Source organism: Chlorocebus sabaeus, chromosome 20 (assembly GCF_047675955.1).
Source record: "Chlorocebus sabaeus isolate Y175 chromosome 20, mChlSab1.0.hap1, whole genome shotgun sequence".
Classification (NCBI taxonomy): Eukaryota; Metazoa; Chordata; class Mammalia; order Primates; family Cercopithecidae; genus Chlorocebus; species Chlorocebus sabaeus.
Window position 1 is genome coordinate 103,784,625 of NC_132923.1, and position 24,772 is coordinate 103,809,396.

At 51.9% G+C, this 24,772-nt stretch overlaps 2 protein-coding genes and 1 pseudogene across 6 annotated transcripts in view; 1 reads left to right on the forward strand and 2 right to left on the reverse strand.

Annotated features, from left to right (window-relative positions):
• Positions 1 to 5,491: 5,491 nt before the first annotated feature.
• On the forward strand, positions 5,492 to 15,122 carry A3GALT2 (alpha 1,3-galactosyltransferase 2). Its single transcript, XM_007981175.3, has 5 exons — positions 5,492 to 5,529; positions 10,645 to 10,728; positions 10,940 to 11,029; positions 11,335 to 11,472; positions 14,290 to 15,122. The coding sequence occupies exons 1-5, from the start codon at positions 5,492 to 5,494 to the stop codon at positions 14,975 to 14,977; spliced, it is 1,038 nt and encodes a 345-aa protein (XP_007979366.1). The 3' UTR covers positions 14,978 to 15,122.
• Positions 15,123 to 21,004: 5,882 nt separating this feature from the next.
• LOC140709263 (uncharacterized) lies at positions 21,005 to 22,232 on the reverse strand (annotated as a pseudogene).
• Positions 21,005 to 24,772, reverse strand: part of ZNF362 (zinc finger protein 362) — a 41,806-nt gene continuing 38,038 nt past the window's right edge. For all 5 annotated transcript variants that reach the window (XM_037996653.2, XM_037996657.2, XM_037996661.2 and 2 more), the window contains one exon: positions 21,005 to 22,798. In XM_037996653.2, the coding sequence (XP_037852581.1) occupies positions 22,682 to 22,798 (117 nt within the window). In that variant the 3' untranslated portion in view covers positions 21,005 to 22,681. The remainder of the gene's footprint in view (positions 22,799 to 24,772) is intronic.

Sequence of the window (24,772 nt, forward strand, 5' to 3'; positions counted from 1 at the left end):
TCTCTTTGGTGCCTTTCTCCCCTAGGAATGCGTGTCTCTGGGCCCAAATGGCTACTTTTCACCCATATGGAGACGGGTGGGTCCCTGGGCTGGGGAAGGGACCTTAAGTGGACAGCATATCCTCCACACTTTTCTGGAGCTGGGTCATTTGAGGGTGCCCTCAGCTGCAGTTCACACAGGTACATACCAGCTTTCTTCACACGGTGTCCCTTGGAGAGGATCCAGAAGCCCTTTCTGCTCTGTGTCCCTATACCTGCCATTCCCACTTGGGAGATGACTGTTGGGCTAGCAACCTCTAGACCCCTGGGACACAACCCAGACTCCCCCATCTTCCAGCACACACCTGTGGATAGGGCTGCACAGCATCCAGAGTAGCCTTGGGATGGCTTTGGTTCACTAAGCACTTTTGCATGCTCAAATAGAAAATGATTAGGGCACAGAGGAGGCATCTAAGCCTTGAATAAAGAAAGAGGGCATTCCAGACCAAGGCAGTAAGTGCAAAGGCACAAGCATGAATGTGGAAGTGCAAATGAGGGGCAGGTGAGCTGGCTGGACTAGACGTGTGTGCTGCTAACTATGTTAGCCTATGTTGACCACATGCCTCTGAACCAGGCACTGTGTTAGCAGTGAGACGAGGGTGAAGCACAGAATAACCATGTGCCCTCTTGCGTGGAGTGAAATCTACCCCACGTCTATGGGGGGAAGGGAAAAAGGGCAGCTTGGCCTCACTGCTCCTCCCCCTTCATCAGGTTTTTCCTTAAGGGACCATTTCCACCTGTTAAAAATTTATGTTATGGCTGCTCACATCTGTAAACCCAGCACTTTGGGGAGGCTGTGGTGGGAGGATTGCTTGAGGCCAGGAGTTTGAGACCAACCTGGGCAACATAGGGAGACCTCATATCTACAAAAAAATATTAAAAAATAGGCAAGGTGGTGTGTACCTGTAATCCCAGCTATTCTGGACGCTGAGGTCAGAGGATCGCTTGAGCCCAAGAGTTCAAGGCTGCAGTGAGCTATGATTGCACCATTGTACCCCCAACCGAGGTGACAGACAAAACCTTACTTTTAAAAAAAAGCAGAGATGGGGGTGGTTTGAGGGTCAGGCCACAACCTACTGAATCACAATCTCCAAAGGATGATTACTTACTTGAAAGTAACTTTCAAGAACCAACACTCACATCTTAATAACTCCTCTGGAAAGCCTATGAAAATGTAACTTTCTTGGAGGAGAAACACACTGATTAGTTGATCCCCAGGAGGCAGAACTAGGGACTGGAAAGCCTGGTGTCCCAGGAGGCAGGGAATGGCTGGCAGGACCCTGAGCTGACAGGGGAGGAGGAGGATGCTGAGATTGGGGGAGTGAGCCCTGGGGAGCCCCCAGGCAAGAACGATCACCCCATGTGCTGCCTCCTCTCCTGCTGCTGGAGTGCAGGTCACATGTGCAGGTGCACCACTGGCCTACAGGACTCTGGGCAGTTCTTTTCACTTTCTGGACCTTAATTTTCCATTTATGGAAGAAAATGGAAACCAGGCCCCACCTGAGTGAGTTACGTGTGTAGCAAAGAGGAAGGGAACCAAACCTACTCCTTAAAGATGTGGTGAATTTGATTCACACCAGTAAGTATCCATCTTCTTTGGATGAAAAGCTCCAACCTACTGCAAGTTTGCAGGACGTACCTGCAATAGGCATTTGCTATTCCTGTTGTTTACACTTTACACTGAATTTCACAAACCTATTTCCATCATGATCCACAATTTAAAGAAATATTTCCCAACCTCATATACACACTTCAATATCAACTGAAACAAACATTTCATGAAACAAAACCTACCCTTATGTACAATACAGAATATTTTCTTTTCCATTGTATTCCTGTTCATATTTTTTAAATCTTGATCATGACCCACTGAACTCATTACACGACCCTCAGATAGGTCACAACTCGAACTTTAAAAAGCACTGCCCAGAGTAAACCACAATGGTTCGACACCCAGGATCTTACGTGGTTCTCTCTCCTGGGTGACTGGTGTACATACTGGTGTACATTCTACTGAGAAGGTAAAGGGCTCCACTAGGTGAACTGTCCAAGGTCACAGGTGCCGAGTGCCCTTCAGATCTGGCTGAGGTTCCGTGCAGAACAGGGCTTTTCCTGGGTGGCAAACACCATACCTTGATCCCCAGCCATTCCCAAGAACCAAAGACACTTCCCCTGTAGAGGGAAGAGGAGTCTCTACAAAATGACAGAGCCTCCAGCCAACCAGAACTGGCCTACTCAGACCCACCCTCTTCCAGGTGATTGGCCCCAAAAGGGTTGCCAGCCCCACTCCACCTTGGGGCCAGCTTCCCCCAAAAGGTCGCAGCCCTGGCAGGTCCCTCCCAGGCAGTCCATCCTGACTGCTCCTGTGGGTGCAGCTCCTGAGGTAAAGGGGGAGGAGCTGCTTGGTCCAGGTCTCCAGGAACAGGCCATTTCTTCCCCGGCTCTGAGCTGGGAAAGTCTGCTCCAGGCCATCCTACCTACTTCCCCACATGGCTCTCAAGGAGGGACTCAGGTGAGTGGGGACAATGGTGTGGAGAGGAAGAAAGCTTGGGTTCAGCTGAGCTAAGAGGGATCTAGTCTGATGGCTAAAACAGTACCAAGGAGAGGCACCAGACCCAGCCCAGGAGTACCAGCTGAGGCCTCCGATCCTGGGGAAAGGTGACTCCAAGAGGGGACATTGCCCCAGGAGAAGACAGACAATCCGTGTGCATGGACACCGGGGTGGGGAAGGCTGTATTCCACAAGATTTTGTAGCCAACGAAAAGCTGGACTCCCCTTGCTTCCCTTAACTCCAAACCTCCTTGGCGAGCTGGAAAGCAGAGACCCGGCTACATTCCCTCCCCGACTGTAACTGAGAGCTCCCTCTATCCCCACTGGGACTGATGGTCCAGGACTAGGAACCTGTGCCCCCTTAAGACCTAATGGCTGATCTTTAACCCTTTCTTGAAGCCAAGGAGAGTAGGGAACAGGGCACAGGGTGGAGCTTGAGGGACTACCTTCTGCAGGTAGAATCTGAACAAGAAATACGGAGAAGTGGGCTGGTCAGGGGCCTCCACAGACTACGGGTTCCCAGGCTGGGGCATAGGAGGGGAAGGAGGAGCTGGGGTCCCACCCAGTCCTAGGTCTCAGCATCCTCCCAGGCCTGACCACAGGAGTTCACAAGACCATCTCTGCCTGTGTGCCCTGGCTGAGGCCCAGAGCCCAGAATAAGCATCGGTTTGCCCTACCCTGGTTGGGAGGAGGCTGGTAAAGAGGGTGGGACAGCCACAGAGGGGGAGAAAGCCCTCCAGCCTTTTCCTGCTCCTGTAGTACTTTACGCAGTACCTCGCATACCTCCCACAGTGCACCTCCAGAGGCAGCCTTGCCAGCTCCCAGTACAGGGTTTGACCAGGCTTCTAGGAGTCAGAGGAGCCCAGCTGCAGCCAACCATCCAGGAGCTCAGACAGGAGCTGAATAGAGTGGGAAGGGAAGCAGCCAAGCCCACAGGAAGAAGTAACAGGGCCGAGAACCCTGTGAGATAAGCCTCAGGGTTGAGCTAGGCCCAGGTCAAATAGAGCCCAAACGCCATGCTGGAAGCTCTGGCTGGGGAATCCGACAGTCCTACTCAAAGCCCAAGCCTACACCTTACCGTACCCTGTGCAAATGCCTTGGTGAAAAGTATAAACAACAGAAACGGCAAATGCCTATTGAAGGTGCGCCCTGAAAACTTGCAGTAGGCTTTTCACCTAAAGAACACGGATACTTATTGGAGGAGAAACAAACTGATTAGTTGATCCCCAGGGGGTAGAACTAGGGACTGGAAAGCCTGGTGTCCCAGAAGGCAGGGAATGGCTGGCAGGACCCTGAGCTGACAGGGGAGGAGAAGGATGCTGAGATTGGGGAGTGAGCCCTGGGGAGCCCCCAGGCAAGAACGAACGCCCCATGTGCTGCCTCCTCTCCTGCTGCTGGAGTGCAGGCGCACCACTGGCCTACAGGACTCTGGGCTGTTCTTTTCACTTTCTGGACCTTAATTTTCCCTTTATGGAAGGAAATGGAAACCAGGCCCCACCTGAATCAGTTGTGTGTGTAGCAAAGAGGGAGAGAACCAAACCTACTCCTAAAAGAAGATGTGGTGCATCTGATTCACACCAGTGAGGCCACCCAGCCTTGCAGAGGTGAGATGTCACTGAGATCCACTCCAGGCCTCTGTGCATCCTCTCTCACAGTGACCCTGGCCCAGCCCCCTTGCTAACTGCTGCCCTCAGGTATTGTGTGTCCCCTGGACATCGGTGTTCACCTGGCTGTCCCGACTCAGTGCTTCTCAAGCTGCAGTGTGCGTTTCCTTGATCTTTCCTTCTATGTTCTCAGCGGTTGATCCCAGTGACCCAAATGGACCCCTGCTTTCTCCCCTGAGCAACTGCAACCCTAAGCCAGTGAATTAACCTTTCTAAGCCTCAATTTCCTCATGTGTAAAGTAGATAAGTACAGCATCTCCTTCAAGGGGCTGTGGTGTGCCTTTAACAGGACGGGCACAAAATACATTTGGCCAAGTATCCGTCTCAGTAAGTGTCTGGCATTATGCATAAGGAGTGCAGACTTAATCCTGAAGAAAATGGAGTTTTCAGCAAAGGAGTACCAGTTCACTTGGAAGAGAGAATGAATACAAATAACTCATTCATTGTTTCATTCATTTGCTGAACAAATACTTATCAATAGCATGAATTATGAGGCAGGCTCTGGAATTTGGCACCAGGAATACAAAGGCTGGCAAAACAGAGAAACTTGGAGCCTAGTGGGGCAGACAGTCCCTAGCATCGCTTGGCAGGTACTAGAGGAGAGGTCTGGGAAAGCGACAGAGGCGCAACCTGGGGGCGGGACCTAAGAGGAGGAGATGAGGAAGCTGGGTGCTGAGGAATGATGCGGAGCTTGTTGGCTGATGGGAGGAAGAGAGCAATCAGAGCGGAATACAGAGGTGGGGACGCCTAGGAGAGGTCATGGTGAAGAGTAAAAGATGGAGACTCGGAGGCAGGGTCAGGAGACTGTTATAGGAATCCAGATTAGAAACAAGGAGGCATGCATAGGACAGTAAGGGAGGCCAGGAGGGGAGTTTTGGGCACTAGGAAGGAGGCAAAAGCAACAACTTGGCTGTCAGGAGAGAAAGCAGGGGTCCCACTTGGCTCACTGGGATCAATCACTGAGAACACACGATGGGGAGAGTGAATGGGAGGATGCGGGGAGAGTGAGTGGGGGGACGGAGGACAGTGAGTGGGAGCACCCACAGGGTTTGCCGATGGACTGCATGCGGGGAATTAAATTATTTGTAACAATACTTTTATTTAACCCAGCACATCCAAATTTACACCTGTTTCACTGTTTTAACGTGGCTACTAGAAATGTTTAAATTACATGTGTGGCTCACATTATACTTCCACTGGATGATGCTATTCCAGATCTCTTCCTACACATCATGAAAGATGCGGCCATACATGACTGCAAAGGCTCGGCTGCACAGGTACAGGTGCTACCCCCTGCCAGAAGCAAGGTCTGCCTCTCCATATTAGTTGTTCCTTTCTTTTCACCTTAACACATTAGGGTCTCTTTTCCAGAGAGTACATATAAATCTACCTCACCCTTTTCAATAGCCATGCTGATCTCCATTACACAAGTTGAGTACCCCTCATCCAAAAATCTGAAATCCCAAACGCTCTAAAATCCGAAACTTTTTGAGCACCAACAGGACATTCAAAGGAAATGCTCCCACTGGAGCATTCAGAATTTCAGATTTCCAGATTAGGGATACTTAGTCAGTAAATACAATGCAAATATTCAAAACTCCAAAAAAGTCCAAAATCCAAAACACTTTTGGTACAAACTTTTGGATAAAGGATAACCAACCTGTATAGATATGCCTAATTCATTCGTCCAGTTCCCTACTAACGAACCCTGAGGTTGTTGCATTAGTTTGCTTTTTCAGAGAAGGCTACAGGAACATCCTGGGACTAGTCACCGTAGAGTCTCCATTCCTAGCTGCAGGCAAGCTGGCCAGGGGCTGTGGGCACTGAGTGTTACAGCGAAGGGGCTGGACTAGGAAGGCTTCTCAGGCATGGTTAAGCAATGTGGACAGTGTACTGCAGTCAGCAAGAAGCCACAAAATAACTTAAATTTTTTGTGTGTGTAAATTGCTAACTTTGAATTTTTCCTTCATTAAAGAAGCAACATATTGTAAATACATTAAAGACAATTAGAGAAAAAATAAGAAACTAATTTTATTGCACATTCTTCCTTTTAGTCTTATTTTCTGGTGCATGTTTTTATTCTTGCTAATTGTAATCAGAGTGCACATCAATTTTAGATCCTGCTTTCTTCCTTTAATGTTCCTGTGTGAGAATTTTTCTACGTGACTGCAGAGTCTTCCTAATACATTTATTTAGCCACTCCCTTCGGCTGGACACTAGAGCCTTCTTCAATTATATTTGAGCAGCTCAGATAATGCCTCTCCCTGTGACCCAAAACGCCTTCTCCATGGGTGCTTTCCAGGCAGCATTCGACCAAGCTCAGGTCTTGCTTGTGTAAGGGAAACAAGCACGCACCCATCCATACAACCACCCCGTCCCCTCCAGCTGCCACCCCATCTCTTTCCTCCTTACAGCCCGACTTCTGGAAAGACAGCCCCATGCCCACCCAACCCATGTGCCTGTCCTTAAGTCCTCTACCTGCTCAGTCTTCCTCCCACTCCCACCTGCGCCCTGGCCTCCTCTCCCTCTGTACTCTCTCCCTCTCCCCCATGACATCCCTGCCCTCCTGGTAAATCCCAGAACTTTCTCCTGAGCCTGCCTGCCTTCTGGGCTCCAGCCCCCTTCCTCCAACCAGACAGCCAGGCATCTTCTCCTTTCTGGTCCCCCATGGCCAAGTCTTGCCCACGTGCCCTCCCTGACAGCCCCTCACCACCTATTCCTCTCCATCCAGCTGCCAACTCCCTGGTGTTGTCCCTAATACCTCCCAGGGGCTGGCACCTAACTCATCTTCCTGCCTCCAGCAGTCTCCTCCCTGCCACCCCACCATGGCCAGGCTCCAGATTTCAGCTGGACTACTTCAGGGTTTGTGGTTTTTTGTTTGTTTTTTTTTTTTTTCCAAATAAAAATCTGACTGACTCACTCCCCAGAGGAAATACCTTTCAGGGCTCCCCATGACCCTCAAGATGAAGTCCAATTCCCCGGGCATCAAATGCGGGCCCCGGGTGACTTGGCCCCAGCTCACCTCTGCAGCCTCATCCCTCCCTTCTCATCTGCTACTACCCTCCACCCTGCAGTTCCACAGACGTTCCAGGAGTGAGGCTTCCTCACTTTTGCACACTGTTGTTTCTTTTCCACGGACCTCTCTTCCCCCTCTATGCCTTCTTCACCTGAAGAACTTCTATTAATAATTTTTTAGGTCCTAGCTTAGAAGTCAAATCCTCCTCCAGGAGGCCCCAACGACCTCTTTATCTACCAAGGCTCAGGTGCTACCTTCCAATTTGCCTCACAGCACCCGGCATTGCTCCTAATCACAGCATTCATTGTGCTGTGTTCCACACATCTGTTTTCAGTCTGTCATGTGACCCACTCCCTCACCCACTACACCCACATCTTCCTGCCTCCGCACCCTGAAGACAGGGTCTGTGTCCCATTCCCCTCTGAATCCCTGACTTAGCACAGTGCTCAATGCTGAGCTTGTGTCCAATAAATAGATGTTGAATGCACGACTTAACAGAAACTGATGAACATCTTGATACATAAACTTTTCTCATTCTGAAGATTATCTCCTTTGAACAGATTCCCAGAAGCTGGGAATTACTGAATCAAAGTGGATGAATATTGAACACTTTCAATTCCCATAGCTAAGTAGCTTTCCAAAAGGCTGTAGCAATTTACACTCCCACCAGCAAGTGTAACAGTGCCAATCTCACTGCATTCTTGCAGCTTGGCTATTCTCATTATGCCTTTTATTTTTTAAATCAAGACAGAGTCTACCTCTGTCACCCAGGCTGGAGTCCAGTGGCATGATCATAGCTCACTGTAACCTGTAACTCCTGGGCTCAAGTGATCTTCCTGCCTCAGCCTCCTGAACAGCTGGAACTACAGGTGCATACCATCTGGCTAATTTTTTTTTTTTTTTTTTTTTTTGAGACAGGGTCTTGCTCTGTCGCCAGGCTGGACTGCAGTGGCGCAATCTCAGTTCACTGCAACCTCCGCCTCCCAAGTTCAAGTGATTCTCCTGCCTCAGCCACCCCAGTAGGTGGGACTACAGATGCGCGCCACCACGGCCAGTTAATTTTTGTATTTTTAGTTGGGACGGGGTTTCCCCATGTTGGCCAGGATGGTCTCGATCGCTTGACCTCGTGATCCACTCGCTTGGCCTCCCTAAGTGCTGGGATTACAGGCATGAGCCACTGCGCCCAACCCTGGCTAATTTTTTAATTTTTTGCAGAGGCAGGGTCTTGCTCTGTTGCCCAGGCTGATCTCGAACTCCTGGCCTCAAGCAATTCTCCTGCCTTGACCTCCCAAAACACTGGGATTACATGCACAAGCCCCTTCCAGCCCCATTATGTCTTTTTTTTAAAGTGCTCATTTTTTAGGCAAAACATACCACCTTGTTCTAATTTGTATATCTTTGATTACCAGTGAGGGTGAACATTTTTCCATATATTTGCCTACTAAATGCACTTCTTTGAGGATTTACCTGTTTGTGTGATGTGGAAACTGTTAAGGCAGGTTGACTTGTTATGAGATGACTCTGGGGCTGTGCAGGAAGTGACCAGGAGCATGAAGAGTGCTGCTGCAATGATCCCGTGACAGAGGAGCAGGCCAGGGTCACTGTGGGGCACGGGGAAAAGCAGGAGTTGCAGAGATCAAGGAGACCAGGTCAACCTGGGACTGAAAGCAGACAGCAGGTGCAGAGCAGGAGGGGTCAGGGTGCACCCAGGTTTCTGGCTTGGTGCAGTGAACTGGAGGAGGGGCTGTGCTCGGAGATAGTGCCCAGGTGGATCCACACGCCTGCAAGGCAGTTCGCAGCACTCTTAACTACCCACACCTGCTAAGGAACAGTTACGTGGGGCAGCAAGAGAGGCAGGGGCAGGAGGGTCTGAGGTTGGCAGGCTTCTTGAAACAGACCAGGGGAGCCAGGTTTTGAAAGGATTTGTAGGCCAGGCACAGTGGCTCATGCCTGTAATCCTAGCACTCTGGGAGGCCGAGGCGGGTAGATCACCTGAGGTCAGGAGTTTGAGACCAGCCTGGCCAACATGGCAAAGCCACATCTCTACTAAAAATACAAAAATTAGCCAGGCAAGGTGGTGGGCACCTGTAATCCCAGCTATTTGGGAGGCTGAGGAAGGAGAATCACTTGAACCCAGGAGGCAGAGGTTGCAATGAGCTGAGATTGTGCCACTGCATGCTAGCCTGGCCTACAAAGTGAGACTCCGTCTCAAAAAAAAAAAAAAAAAAAAAAAAAAAAAAAGAAGGGAGGAAGGAAGGATGGATGGGAGTGGAGTGAGGAGGCTGCCCAGGGGATGATCAGGGTGTGTTCAGGAAGAATGGTCATCACTAACTAAAGCTGAGTGAACTGTCGCAACATGAGAGACCTTTGTTCTCATCAATTAGCTTGTGTGAAGGCAATGACAGCCCTAAGGCAGGTGTTATTACCCCATCCTATAGATGAGACTGACATGCAGAGGACCAGACCTTGCCCCAGGGTCAGACAGCTAATGAGTGATGGAGCTGGGATTCGAACCCAGGGCTCTGGCCCCTGTGTCTGTGCTCCTTACTGTGTGGCTGCAGTTGCTCTAGATATGTGAGTACTCAGGAAGGTGGGAGGACAGAGGAGTGAGCTCCCCAGAAGGAGCTTATTAAGATTCTCAGCATTTGGGGCCCTTCCTGGAAAACAATGAACTGTGGACAAATCCCAAAGGCCACCTCTTTTGAGCCAGGAAGTGGGCTGCTGAGCTCTGCCTGGAGGAGTTCACCTGGCCTGGTGACTGCAGCCACCACAGACACCTGGTCTCTGACCACAGCCAGCCCAGTAACTCTTCTCTAAGTCCCAGACAGCTCTTAACTCCCAGTGACTGACACGGGAAGATTGCTTGAGCCAAGGTGGAGACAAGCCTGGGCAACATAGCAAGACCCTATCTCTTAAAAAAAAAAACAAAAAAATTAGGCGTCTATAGTCCCAGCTACACAGGAGGCTGAGGCGGGAGGATAGCTTGAGCCCAGGAGTTCAAGGCTGCAGTGAGCTGTGATCACACCACAACACTCCAGCCTGGGTGACAGAGTGAGGCTGTCTCTTAAACAAAACAAAACAAAACAAAACAAACCACTCCCAGTCACGGAGCCACAAACACCTGTGCATCCTCTCCTGGCCTCTCCTGTCCAAGGTCAGTCCCACCTTCCACCCAGGAGAAGTACGCCAACCCCTAATGTTATTATCCCCCCAACCTGCCCAAGTTCATGCCCCTGCACAAGAAACTGGTAACACTGGCTACCTTCATGCAGAGGAACTGGGTGGCCAGAAGTAGGAAAGACTTTTCATGTATGTGTGCATATAAACATTTGTCTATAATACAAATGAGTTACTGATGCCCCCTTCCTGCCCCCAGGGCCTGGAAGAGAATCTTCTGGCGGCAGATCCTACTTGCACTTGGCCTATTAGGCCTGTTTCTGTATGGCCTCCCTAAATTCAGGTACAAGCCCCTTTCCCCAGCACTTGAGGTGGGACCACAGAGTCAGGTTTAAAGGGGATCTAAGTGCCTCCTTGACGGATGGAGGGTAGAAGCTAGCTCAGCTCAAGTGACCTTGGGAGCTCTCTCTCCTTGTAAGAAGCAAAGCCAGAGGGCTCCTGGCCAGGCTGACATGCTTCTCACGGCGCCCCCCTCCCGCCACAACCTGCCACAGGCATCTGGAAGCCCTCATCCCCATGGGCGTCTGCCCTTCCGACACAATGTCCCTGCTGAGAGACAACTTCACAGGTGCCCTGCGTCCCTGGTAAGAAGCTCCCATCCCTCCTACTCCAAGGGCACCCCCAAACCCTACAGAGCTCTGCCCCATGTCCCTGCCCTCCACACATCTCCCACCCCAGCAGAGCCAGGCACTCTGCCACCAAGCCCAGCAGCCTCATCGGGCCACACGTCTCCCAGTCCTCTGTGTTGCTCTGAGCTGGAGGCTTCCAGGGGCAGCAACTAGGTCTCATCGGTCTATGGGTCCCTAGGGCTCAGCACTGGGGAGGTGGCAGTGAACATGCACCAAGTGGGTGGATGAATGGAGCTATTTCCCATCCCTGCCCTGGCCAGGGCCCGGCCTGAAGTTCTGACCTGTACCCCATGGGGGGCTCCCATTATTTGGGATGGCACTTTCGACCCAGATGTGGCCAAGCAAGAGGCTACACAGCAGAATCTCACCATTGGGCTGACTGTCTTTGCTGTAGGCAGGTAAGGCCTGGGAAGGGGAACAGTGCTGTCAAGGCTGTGAGTGGGAAGGGTGTGCATGTGATGGAGGGGGTGGGGACCCTGCTCCCCTGTGCCATGGGATCCCAAAGTGAAGCGAGAAGCAAAGACAGCACTTCTTGCCCCACACCCCCAGGTGAGCACAGGACCAACCACCCTTCTCCTCCTCCCTGGACACCAACACCATAGAGCCCACCCAACACAGGCAGCCAGGGCTCTTCTAGAACCACATCTGGAAGGGACCTGCCTAGGGGCTGGGGCTGATCCATCTGGAGACACTGGTTTTGTAGTGAGAAAATGATGGTGTCTTTCAGGTGAGAGTGGTGAGAGGAGGGGAGTGTGACTGGGTAAGTAGAGGGATGATTCACTGCAGTAGGGGCCCATTGGAGGTCAGCAGCTCAGGTGCACATACACAGGATTGTGGGGGGCAGGTGCCAAGCAAGTCTGATGAAGGGAGAGGGGCTGGGGAGCTGAAGGATTGCAAGGGAGTGAATCTGAACTGGGCAGAGGGAAGTGAAGAGAGGAAGGGGGGTGACATATACTGAGAAAGTGGCAAGGTCACCAGATTAGAGGATTCAGTGAGGTAGGACTGTTTTGGGTTGAGGATGGTAATCACAGTAAGTGAGCTAGAAGAACGAGGTCCTTACAGAGTGGGACAGATATTGGTGAAGACCAAGTCCAGGGAGTAGCCATGGGAACAGGTGACTGGAGGGAACAGGTGACTGTGGAGGGCACAGGACAGAATCACTACAGGAAAGGAGGTCAAGAGAAGAAATGGCAGGAACACTGACCTCCCCACTACGGATGACAGGGAGTGTCTAAGCTGGGTGTCCACCTTCCTCAAGTGACACGAAGGGGACTCTTGGCTGATAGTGGCAGTCAGATCCCATAACCTAGTTTCAGGCAACTAAAAGAAGCATTTCTAAAAATGGAACTAGTTGCTTTGGGAAGGTGGGGAGAACCTCCCATTCAGGAAGAGATACTCAAAAGGATGGGGAAGGAATTTTGTCACCAGATACCCCATACAACGGTTCAAGGCTCCTCGAACTCTGTCCCCTACACCCTACAAGGGAGAGAAAGCGAGGAGTGCCACTGACAGGCAAGGGGCTGAAAAGGACCAAGGGCTGACCCATGGACCAGGTGGGCAGAACTGCTGGGCTACTTGGGCCTTGACCTCTCCCAGGGCCTTGGTGCTCCCACCTCCATCACCCATGCTGACTAGGGCGTTCCTAGGGGTCAGACCCTAGGGGTCAGACAATCTCAAGGTACAGAAAATTCTGGGATACTGAGGTCCTGAGCTCCAAGATTCTGAGTCCAACACTCCTAGATGCTGAGATTGCCTAAGTCTCTGATTCCCATTTCCCACAGTCACCAGGAATAGAGCAAGTGCAAGTAAAGGTACAGGTTCGAAGGCCACACTGGGTTCAAATCCTGGCTCAAGCACTTACCAATGGCACATACAAGTTTCTAACGCTCTTTAGATGAGACAATGAACATTGACTTAGCAGTGGCTGCCACATGATAAAAGTTCAAAGGGTTATTAGGCACTATTACTATTATTTTAAAATCCTAGGATCCCAAGGTCTGTTCATACAGTATTCCAGGTGGCCTCGTTATCTATACAGTGAAAGACAGTGACTTAAAACAGCTTATTATTATAGCTCATAAAATAATTCTGTGGAAGGCCAGGCACAGTAGCTTATGCATGTAATCCCAGCACTTTGGAAGGCCGAGGCAGGTGGATCACCTGAGGTCAGGAGTTGGAGACCAGCCTGGCCAACATGGTGAAACCCCACTTCTACTAAAAATACAAAAAATCAGCCGGACATGGTGGTGGCCACTTGTAATCCCAGCTACTCGGGCGCCTGAGGCAGGAGAATCACTTGAAGCCGGGAGGCAGAGGTTGTAGTGGGCTGAGATGGCGCCACTGCACTCCAGCCTGGGCAACAGGAGCAAAACTTTATCTCAATAATAATAATAATTCTGTGTGTAATTCAGACAGGGCTCAGCAGGAAGGGCTCCTCTTTTCATGCTCCCAAATACCCGGGTCTCAGCTGGGAGACCAACTGCTGAAGACTGATGGGGCCAGCTTGGGCTTCCTCACTCATGGCAGCACCCAAGTTCTGGGACTTTTAAATGGAGGCTCAGAGCTCTAAAGAGAGAAATGCTGCCAGTCCTCCAAAGGGCCAGTATGAGGCAGGATTGGCAGGCAATTTGCAAGCATCTTCAGTCCAGCCTGCCCTGCCCCATTTAAGTTGAAAGATGCTAGGGCTGGACAGTCTGGAGTTCCAAGGCCGGGTGTGGGGAGGACCAGGCAGCACTGGTGGGGTGGGGGTAAGGCTGGGGTGGGGGTGAGGTAGGTGAGGTTGGGGTGCAGTAGGGGTGAGGTGAAGTGAGGTTGGGGTGGGGGTGGGGCGAGGCCGGGGTGGGAGGTGGGGTGAGGGTTGGGTGGGGTAAGAGGGTGAGGCCTGGGTGGGGTGGCAGTGGGGGTGAGGGGGGGGTAAGCTTGGGTTGGGTGGGCTGAGGTAGGGGTAGGGGTGAGGCTGGAGTAGGGTGAGGTTAGGGTGGGGGTGAGGGTTGGGTGGTGTGAGGTGGGGCTGACGGCTGCGGTGAGAGCTGAGTGGGGCAGGGGTGGGGGTGAGGGTTGGGCGGGGTGGGATGAGGTGGGGGTAAGGGTGGAGTGGGGGTGGGGGTGAGGGGAGGGTGGGGTGGGGTGAGGGAAGGGGGGTGGGGGAAGGGGGGGTGGGGAAGCCGGCCCCACCTTGCTTCACTCTCAGGCTGACCGTGGCGCCGCGCCCTTAGGTACCTGGAGAAGTACCTGGAGCGCTTCCTGGAGACTGCGGAGCAGCACTTCATGGCGGGCCAGAGCGTGGTGTACTACGTGTTCACCGAGCGGCCGGGAGCGGTGCCCCGCGTGGCGCTGGGCCCGGGACGGCGGCTGCGCGTGGAGCTCGTGGTGCGCGAGCGGCGCTGGCAGGACGTGTCTATGGCGCGCATGCGCACGTTGCACGCGGCGCTGGGCGGGCGGCTGGGCCGCGAGGCGCACTTCGTGTTCTGCATGGACGTGGACCAGCACTTTAGCAGCACCTTTGGGCCCGAGGCGCTGGCCGAGTCGGTGGCGCAGCTGCACTCCTGGCACTACCACTGGCCGCGGTGGCTGCTGCCCTTCGAGCGCGACGCGCATTCGGCCGCCGCGATGGCGCAGGGCGAGGGCGACTTCTACTACCACGCGGCGGTCTTCGGGGGCAGCGTGGCGGCGCTGCGCGACCTGACGGCGCACTGTGCGCGGGGCCTGGCCTGGGACCGCGCGCGCGGCCTGGAGGCGCGCTGGCACGACGAGAGCCACCTCAACAAATTCTTCTGGCTGCACAAGCCCGCCAAGGTGCTGTCGCCCGAGTTCTGCTGGAGCCCGGACCTCGGCCCGCGGGCCGAGATCCGCCGCCCACGACTGCTCTGGGCGCCCAAGGAGTACCGGCTGCTGCGGGACTAGCGCCGCCGCCGCCGCCGCCGCCGCCGCCGGCTCCCGGCCCTCCGACTCCTCCGCGGGCCCAGCAGGCCCGGCCCAGCTCCCGCTCCGGGCGTCTTTGGCCTGGGGAAGGTATGGAGTGGTAGTCACGAGAGGAAGAGATCCTGAAACCGGGCGGGGCCCTTCTGGACGCTGATGGCGCTCTGGAGGGCAGAGAGATACTGGATGCAAAAGCCCTACCCGCTTCGTGTGCCCCCGTCCGTGGGAGTGGGAGGAGGAGGAGGAGCTCCTCGCCTTTGGGGAGCTCCTTGGTTCAAGAGAAAAATCCCCTTCCCTTAGCTTAGCAGTGAGCGAGGCACAACTGCAGTAATGCCTCGAGCGATCAGCCTGTAGACCTTTCACCCCTGAGCCTGCAGAATGCAGCTGGTGCCTCTGGAGATGTTTTAGTCCCATCTGCACCCCCACTTTTTAAATGAGGAGACTGAGACACAAAGAGGAAACATAACTGCCCAAGGACACAGAGGGTCTGAGTCCCTGTGATGTCAACGGCTGGAGAGGCGTGGCTGGCCCCTCGGGATGTCTCTGGGCAGGAGCCACAGGAAGAAATACAGGTGGCACCGCGTCATTGGCTCTGCCCTTTTACCTCCCCTGCCCATAAGCATGGTTTGTACATATTTCAGTAATATTATGATAAATTATTCCTGTACTGTGAGACAAAGTAGCAAACATAAGAAGCCATGTTTGCTCCTTTCCTTTGCCAGCATTTCACAAAACCCTGACTGTGACAGCATATAGATGTCAAAACAAAAAACACAGCTCCCCACGTCCCTTGCTGGAGTCACTATATTCCCTGAAAAAATAAGTGACTCTAGATATATCTCCATATAAGATAATGTCAATCGGGGTTAGTGATCATGCTTCTATAAACTATAACCAGATACACTCTTACACACAAACTTAGATACAATTTTACGCATACTAAAGCTTCACCACCTATATCTAAACTAAAATACCACATTCAGGCTGGGCATAGTGGCTTATGCCTGTAATCCCAGCACTTTGGGAGGCTGACACACACAGATCACTTGAGGTCAGGAGTCTGAGACCAGCGTGGCCAACATGATGAAACCCCATCTCTACTAAAAATACAAAAATTAGCAGGGTGTGGTGGCGCACACCTGTAATCCCAGCTACTCGGGAGGCTGAGGCACAAGAATCGCTCGAACCCGGGAGGCGAAGGTTGCAGTGAGCCAAGATCGCACCACTGCACTCCAGCCTGAGCAACAGAGCAAGACTTTGTCACCATAAAATAAATAAAATACTACATTCAAAGCGTCTGATAGAACCTCTCTAAAGAGTTCCTCCTGAGCCTTAGGCCTTGATCGATGGTCCTCAATAAGACTTCTAAATAACACTAACTTTAATTATTTAAAAACTTGCTTTTATTCTTTAGTTGACATTCCCAAATTGTTATTGTGGCCTTTTCTCCTAGACAGTCGAAGTCCAAAATGACATTTTCTGGCCTCGGGGCTATAGCAGGGCGACATTCGGCCACGGTATCTGGGAGGGAAGTTTCCACATCCATGGTAGCTGTCTAGACTTCTGATCCCCAGGGGGGAAACACAGGCTCTGAATAGGAGTGTGAAGGCGTCAGACCCTCCCAGGAAGGTGGTCACAGAGCCAAGGAGATAGGGAAGGTAGCTGCTGAAGTCCCTGAGATTTTGTCTGACATTTGGGAAAACTGGGGCCCTGGGAGACTGGGAGTTCACCCTGGCTCTCCTGAATCTTTTATGTAGTATTTTCATTTTAATAGCCTCCACTCCCAGGTAGGGCAGCAATTCTTGCTATTTACCAGGCCCAGCCATTGATGGTGAGAGATCTGTCCTCTCAAAAGCAATTCAAAATGTCTCCGATATAAACTAGATTAGCAAAACCCAGAAGGCCTTCTGGACTCAGGATTAGAGATGAGAATGGGCCAGGTGTGTCAGAACAGGCAATTTGGCCGGGCGCAGTGGCTCACACCTGTAATCACAGCACTTTGGGAGGCCAAGGCGGGTGGATCACGAGGTCAGGAGTTCAAGACCAGCCTGGCCAGCATGATGAAACCCTGTCTCTACTAAAAATACAAAAATTAGCCAGGCGTGGCGGTGGGCACCTGTAATCCCAGCTACTCGGGAGGCTGAGGCATGAAAATCACTTGAACCCAGAAGGCGGAAGTTGCAGTGAGCCAAGATCATGCCTCTGCACTCCATCCAGCCCGGACAACAGTGCGAGACTCCATCTCAAAAAAAAAAGGCTATTTTCTGACTGTGAGCTGGGGAAGATGTGTGTCCTTCACCTTACCCTGCAACATTCACTCAGGGCCACACATGCAGACCCTAACGATTGCTGCAGACCCTAACGATTGCTGCAGACCCTAACAATTGCTGGGCCATTCAATACCTAAGCATGAGCCAGTAAGAGATGATGTGAACTGGCGCTTCTTCTAACTGTGTGTGGGTAGACAAGTTCCTTACCTTTGCTGGTCTCAGTCTTCTCATTCGTGAAATGTGGATGCCGTCTCCCTCCCTGCAGGGGTTGTGGTGATGCTCTAGAAAACAAAACTTGCCTTCCTCTCCCTGCCTCCCCCTTCTCCAGCATGTTCAGAGAGTGCAAAGGATTTGCCAAAGAACAGTCATTTCCTGTTTTTTGTTTGTTTTTGAGACAGCATCTCACTCTGTTGCCCAGGCAGGAGTGCAGTGGATGTGATCATGGCTCACTGCAGCCTCAACATCCCTGGGCTCCGGTGATGCTCCCACCTCAGCCTCCCAAATAGCTGGGACTACAGGCATGCACCACCACACCAGGCTTTTTGTTTGTTTTTTGTAGAGGCAGGGTTTTACCATGTTGCCCAGGCTGGTCTCAAACTCCTGGGCTCAAGGGATCCACTTGCCTTGGCCTCCCAAAGTGCTGGGATTCCAGGCATGAGCCACTGCACCCCAGCCAGTCATTTCTGTTTTAAAGGGGGAATAAATGGAGTGCTCAGGAGCTTCCAAGGCGTGGGCTGGAGGCAGCCTTGCGCTGTTGGAGATCTTCTTGAGGAGGGAGGGGTTCCAGAAAGCTGCAGGGCAGGCAGCCCTTGGGAATGGCTCCCCTCCTAGTGCGCCCAGAGGCCTAAGGAGGGGTTGCGGGGGTGGGCACGGAGGGACTTGGATCTGAAGCAGGAATAACAAGAGGGCTAAAGCTCCTTCTGCAGCTGTCTCCATTACCATCAACACTGTCCTCAGCACCTATCCTGAGGCTCCCCCAGGGACGGTGGCACTCACACACTCCCCATGTGAGCAGGTGAAAATCAGACTCAGTCCCCTGAGCATCACTGCTACATGCAAAATCTCCACCTGTCCCAGCCACCCCACCTTGCCATGTAAGCTCAAATGCCACCCCTAGGAATTCCCAAACATCTTCAGCTCTCTTAGTCAGGGACCATTGATCATAAGGATCATAGATCCCTTAGGGCAAAGGCAGATAACAGTAATAACGATATGGACATATATTGGGTCTTACAATGTGCCAGTTCTAAACATTAGACAGGTATTGATTCATTTAATACTCACATCCACACTGTAAGTTGGTTACTACTGTTTACCTCATTTTACATATGAGGAAATCAGGCACAGATTTAGTAACTAACGCAATGTCATACCACTAGCAACTTCAAATTCACTGAAGTGAGAACAAACAGGAAATTAAACATAGCCAGAGGATGAAGACTGACAGGAACAGAGGTTACCACTAGCTCTTGGTCTCCTTGGTCCATTTCTGCTCTTTCTCTGCCGGCTTTGTTCTTCTGCTTGTATCCAGCTCAACACAGTCACCCCAAACCGCAGTCTATAGGGTTTTCCAGTTAAGGTACCCACCATCTCCTAACTTGTTCCTAATTCATGGAATAGAGAATCTGACAGGAGAGTCATCTCCATCCGATGGTGTGCTGGTGTATGTCTAGCAGTTGACTGGGGAAAAAGCCCTGATTTATAGTATTTGCCAATATCCATGGTGTAAATCCCACCGTGGCTGATTTCAAGCTACCCATACTCACTGAATGCAGAGCTTGGAAGAGGTGTGCACAATTTTCTCACATGAATCAGGACAGCCATTATGCACCACTGGCTGCACCTATGTATCAAGTCACTGAGTCAGGTGTCCACCCTGGCCAATCGGCTGTGGCTACAATGGGGTCATGTGACACAAATATGGCTGCCAGAGCCCATCCTTTCATGGCAAAGCAGACTATGGGAGGTCAATTTCAGAGAAAGAGATGAGGCCCTGAGATTACTGAAAATATGCTGGTTCTTGGCTACAACACATTCATTTCCTCTTCTGCTAGTAACACACTCTAGTTTCCTCTTAGTGGAACCTCTTGTGCTTCAGAAAGTGAAGCACGTGAGGGCTTCACCCTGTACTCCAGGCTGAGAGCATGGGCCCCAGACCCAAGCAAAACAAGCACACAACATGATCCAGTTAGAACCAGGAAGACCCAATTAGACTTGCTGGGCACTATGGTTTGAATGTGGCCCCCCCAAAACACACGTGTTGGAAACAACCCCCAGTGCAACAGTGCTGGGAGCTGGAGCCTAGTGGGAGGTGTTGGGTGAGGGCTCCACCCTCATGAATGGATTAATGCTGATTATAAAAGGATCTGAGGCTTCCAGTTCCATTTTTCTCACTCTCAACCTCTTTTTGAGATGGATCTCGTTCTGTCCCCCAGTCTGGAGTGCAAATGGTGCAATCATGGCTCCCCGCAGCCCTGACCTCCCAGGCTCAAGCAATCCTCTCACCTCAGCCTCTGAAGTAGCTGGGACTACAGGCACATGCAGCACCACACCTGGCTTTGTTTTCTTGTTTGGTTTTGGTTTTTTTGTAGAGACAAGGTCTCCCTATGTTGCCCAGGCTGGCCTCAAACTCCTGGACTCAAGTGATCCTCCTGCTTTGACTTCCCAAAGTGCTGAGATTACAAGCATGAGCCACCAAGCCTGGCCTCACCCTCTCTTGCTCTTCTGCCTTCTGGCATGAGATGACATGGCATGAAGGCCCTCACCAGATGCTGGCACCATGCTCTTGGACTTCCCAACCTCCAGAACTATGAGACTGGAATTTATCATAAACAGAATGAAATTTCTTTTCATTATAAATTACCACATTCGTGATATCCTGTTATAGCAGCATAAAACGGATGAAGACACTGAGGCTTTTGTCAGAGAGACAGAGGCTTGATTGCTAGAACCCTGGGGACTGTAAGACTAGAACTGCTGACCCCACAGGAGCCTCAGGCTGAAGCTGACTCAGAATAGAGTGGAGAGCTGGAGACACATCCTTTGAGCCCTGAAGGTGGCCTGACCACTGTCCTGTTACATAAACCAATACATCCTTGTTTGGATTGGACTTTCTATCATTTTGCAGCCAAGTCTGGACACATGAGGACTGTGAGGACTCAGGGAAATTAGTTCCCGATGATGACCTCCATGGTAGTCACTTCTCTCTCCCTCACAGTGCTTCCACAGGGCCAGACTTGATAAACTTTTGGGGAATTAATTACTAAATTTCCTTCCTAGGCAGTCAAAACATTGACCCCCATGGGAAAAAAAATATATGACAAGGACATCTTGGACTCCCCCTCCAATCCCTAGAATCACTTCCACAAATCAGGCACTCATGATGGACCCCCACAGATGGGTGGGGTGCCCCTCAGGGAGAAGTGGAAGTGACACTTATTGGTAGACCTAGTACATCCAAAAAGGCTCCAGAACTAGGTAATGCTGGGTCAATTTATGTCACTGCCACTATACTGCAGCATGATCCTTAGCAAAGAGCCTCTCTTCGTTTGCTGCCCACTTCTTAGGGAGTTGTGAGGCAATCAACATAAAGCACTCAGTTCAGCACCTGGAGTGAGGCCAGCCCACAGGGAGGCCACTTCCTTCTTTCTCCAAGTCTGGGGGGCAGGGGAGGGGAGAGGAGCAATGGAAAGGTGCCCCCCAGCCCTGCCCTCGCACAGAGCACGCCAAACACCACTGCCACCTGGGTGCAGGTACAGTTTATTCTTCACAACAGAGAAATACAAAGAGCAGAGGGTTTGTAATTCCTTTGTTTCTTGCCCCCTTTAGTGTTTTCCCCCTACATTTGATTTTCATTTGCTCCCCACCCCCTTTTTTAAATAGAATGCAAACTACCTTCCTGAAGTGTCTGAGGGGCACCTGCCCTCACCTCCCTGCCTCCAAGATGCAGACTGAGAAGCCAACAGACTGTTTTTTCTTTTTTAATAAGGTAACTAGTTCTAAATATGGTGGCCTGGAGGTCCCATAGAAAAAGCAAAGGGGTGTTAACAGTATGTATAACAGCGTATTTACAGGGAGTAACATGCGGACAAAAAGCTACAATACTGAGTATCAGACGACGCAAGTCAAACAAAGGGCTGGGGGTGGGGGCAGAGAACCCCATGGGAAAAGAAACCCCAGGAAACGTTAAACTGGTAAATCAATGGCGAGTTAAGGCTTAAAAAGTGTATAAAAATAACACAGTTAATATTCAAAACGGAACTCCAGATACAGAATATATAGATGAGTTTCTGTCTAGTTTTCTTTTTTTTTTTCCCGGGGGGATGTAGGGGGCTTCTCCGGGCTCTGTACATGGTTCCTATATACACGGACACGCATGGCTTTCAGATTGGGGTGTGTCTGTGGGGGCTGGGGGCAGGGTCTGCTCCTGGGACCTGCCTCCCCGAGGATCCCTTCCCTGCTGAGGGGCCTAGGGCCTCGGCTGGGGATTCCCACTCCATGGCAGGGAAGACAAATAACCCCTCCCTGGGCACTACCCCCATCTGGAGGAAATTCTGGAGGGAGGTCCCAGCCCCAGGCCCACTCCCTCCCCATCCCCCTGCCCACAGTCTGGCATGGTGGGAGAGGTAGCCGAAAGGTTTCCTGGCCAGCACCGAGGTAGACTGGGGTGGTCTTCAGGGCAGCAGGGGAGGGCCAGGTCTTACCCAGCCCATCCCCACCCCGTTCCCTGGGCCCACCACCCAGCCCGTCACTGCACCCTTTGGTCCTGTGGATCTCCCGCCCCTCTCATTTCTGCCTCCTGAAGCTGCCGCACCCCTCTGCTCAGTGATGCCCGGGGCACAGCTCGAGGTGCGAGCCAGGCACTCAGGGGTGAAGGGCTCACTCCGGCTGCTTCCTGCCCCTCCCACCTGGGGGTCCCCTTTGCAGTCCAGAAACCCAGGCCTGAGCCTTCCCTCAAGACCTGAGGCCATGGCAAGAGAAGGTCCCACACTGCCCTCTGGTTCTCTGCGTCCATCTGTCCGATTCTTTAAATTTCTCGGTCTTAGCAGCACCAACTTCCTGGCCAATAAATATCTTTTCTGTTATTTCCAAAACAAAGAAACGAAAAAAAAAAAAACAAACAAAAAAAAAACAGTGAAGCAAGTGAAGGGTGGGGAACAAAAAGAAAACTCAACAGAGAGGTTCAAAGTGCTCTGAGATCGTCTTTGGATGCCACCAAAACAGTCCAGAATCTTGCAGTTGGCCTGGCCGCCCCTGGACTGGACCAGGCAGGGCTTCTGCGGACCAAGCTTTCTGGAAGGTTGGGAAGGTGGTGAGAGAGCTTGGTGGTTCCTGGAGGGCCCCTGGAGGGAGTTGGGGCCTGGTGCTGCCTGGGTCTGTGTCTGCCAGTGGGCCGGGTGGGGCGGCGCCTCCAGTGGGCTCAGATGAGAGAGATTCGCACCGGGATGCCGGGGGACTCCGTCCTCTGGGGTGAGTGATGGCTCACCAGGTGCTCCACCACCGTGTGTTTGGACATGTGCTTCATCAGGTAGGTCTCCTGTGGGCAGGGGTGAGATTCAGAACAGGGAACCACCAGCACGGGAGGGAGAAAAGGCTGCAGTTCCCACCAGCAGCCACTGGAGGGCTCTTGGTAGGCGGTCCAGAGGGTGGAGGACAGCCACAGCTTCGCAGGGTCAGTCGGGCATCGGCCATTGGTTCTAGAGACACTGCACTGCTGCCAAGGGTGAGTGCTGGCTGGAGAGCTCGCCCCTCAGCAGTGCCCACCTGTGGCTCCCCAGGGCCAGGTCCCCAGCCTCTTGCCACCGGGCCGTAGCTGGGTATACTGGCTGAACCTCAGCCCTGTCTGCCCAGTGGAGCACAGTGCCTGCATCTGGCTGGTGATCCCAGTGACAGTCAGGCAGCAGGACTGGGCATGAGCCTAGCTCTGCTGTTTCTTAGTGGTGAGAACTTGGACAAGTCATCGTGTCTCCCTGAGCCTGTTTTCTCCTCTGTAAGCAGGCATGGGGGAGGAACAACCTCAACAGGTTGCTATGGTGACAGAGATCAAGCCCTTAGCATGGAGTAAGGGTTGAAGGTCCACTCCTGCCCTAGTCTCTACATTTCCTTTCCTTCCTTTTCTTTTTTTAAGGTCTCACTGTGTCGCCCAGGCTGGAATGCTGTGGCACAATCACAGCTCACTGCAGCCTCAACCTCCTGGGCTCAAGCAGTTCTCCCACCTCAGCCCTCCGAGTAGCTGGGACTACAGGTGGGTACTATCATGTCCTCCACTGGCTCTGCTGGATCTGACCTAAGGCACCAGGACTGGGCAGGTGAGGCTGTGACCCAGGGCTCACTGCAGGCCCAGAAGCTCTCACACTAAGCCACGTCCTTCCAACTGCCTTTGCCAGAAGCAGAGGCGGTACTCCCACCTGCCGCTCCTTGACTTCAGACCCCATTATGCTCAGAACCCAGCAGAGGAAGCCCTCAAATGTGGTGGCAACATGCTATCCAATACCAGAGGGAAGCAACCCGCAAATTCCTAGCTAGGAAACTATTCTTCAGTTGAATAACAAAAAAAGTGGGGTTAAGGGGACCCAGAGATTAAAAGATATACTGGCCCACTATGATGTAGGAATCTTATTTGGATCTTGATCTAAAAAGAATAATGTAGGCCGGGCGCGGTGGCTCATGCTTATAATCCCAGCACTTTGGGAGACCAAGGTGGGTGGATCATCTGAGGTCAGGAGTTCGAGACCAGCCTGGCCAACATGGTGAAATCCTGTCTCTACTAAAAATACAAAAGCATAGCCGGGCGTGGTAGCAAGCGCCTATACTCCTAGCTACTCGGGAGGCTGAGGCAGGAGAATCGCTTGAACCTGAGAGGCAGATGTTGCAGTGAGCCGAGACTGCGCCACTGTACTCCAGCCTGGGGATAGAGCGAGACTCCATCTCGATTTAAAAAAATAATAATAATGTAAATATACCCAATCATGGCATTCATGAGACAAATGAAAATGTCAGTGCTGAATGGGTATTTGAGTATTTGATGATAAGGACTTTGATTAATTACTTTTTGGTATTCCAAAGGTATTGTGGATAGGCTCAAAAAAGGAGTCTTTATCATTAGAGACAAAGTGAAATTTTTAGAAATAGTAGGATGTCTGGATTGTACTTCAAAAAATAGGAGTATGGATGAGGCAGGATTGGTTGATGGTACAGGAGGTTATGGAAAACTTCAGCATTGGAGAGAGGCAGGGACTGACTGGAGATCAGCTAGCCAAGCAGGGGCTCCCACTCACCCCTTTGGAGCCCTTTTCCCTGCAGATTCTGTCCTCTTTGCCTCTTGATCCTCCTCTGCCCTTTGAACTTCAGGGAAGAATACATGTTACAGACTCAGCACTTAGCAACTGGCAGCCCTAACTGGCACCTGACAAGTACTGCCAACGACCCCACCTACAATCCATGAACTCCCTCCAGCCAGAGTGACCTTGCAAAAATACCTTCCCTGCCAGGCACAGTGGCACAACCTGTA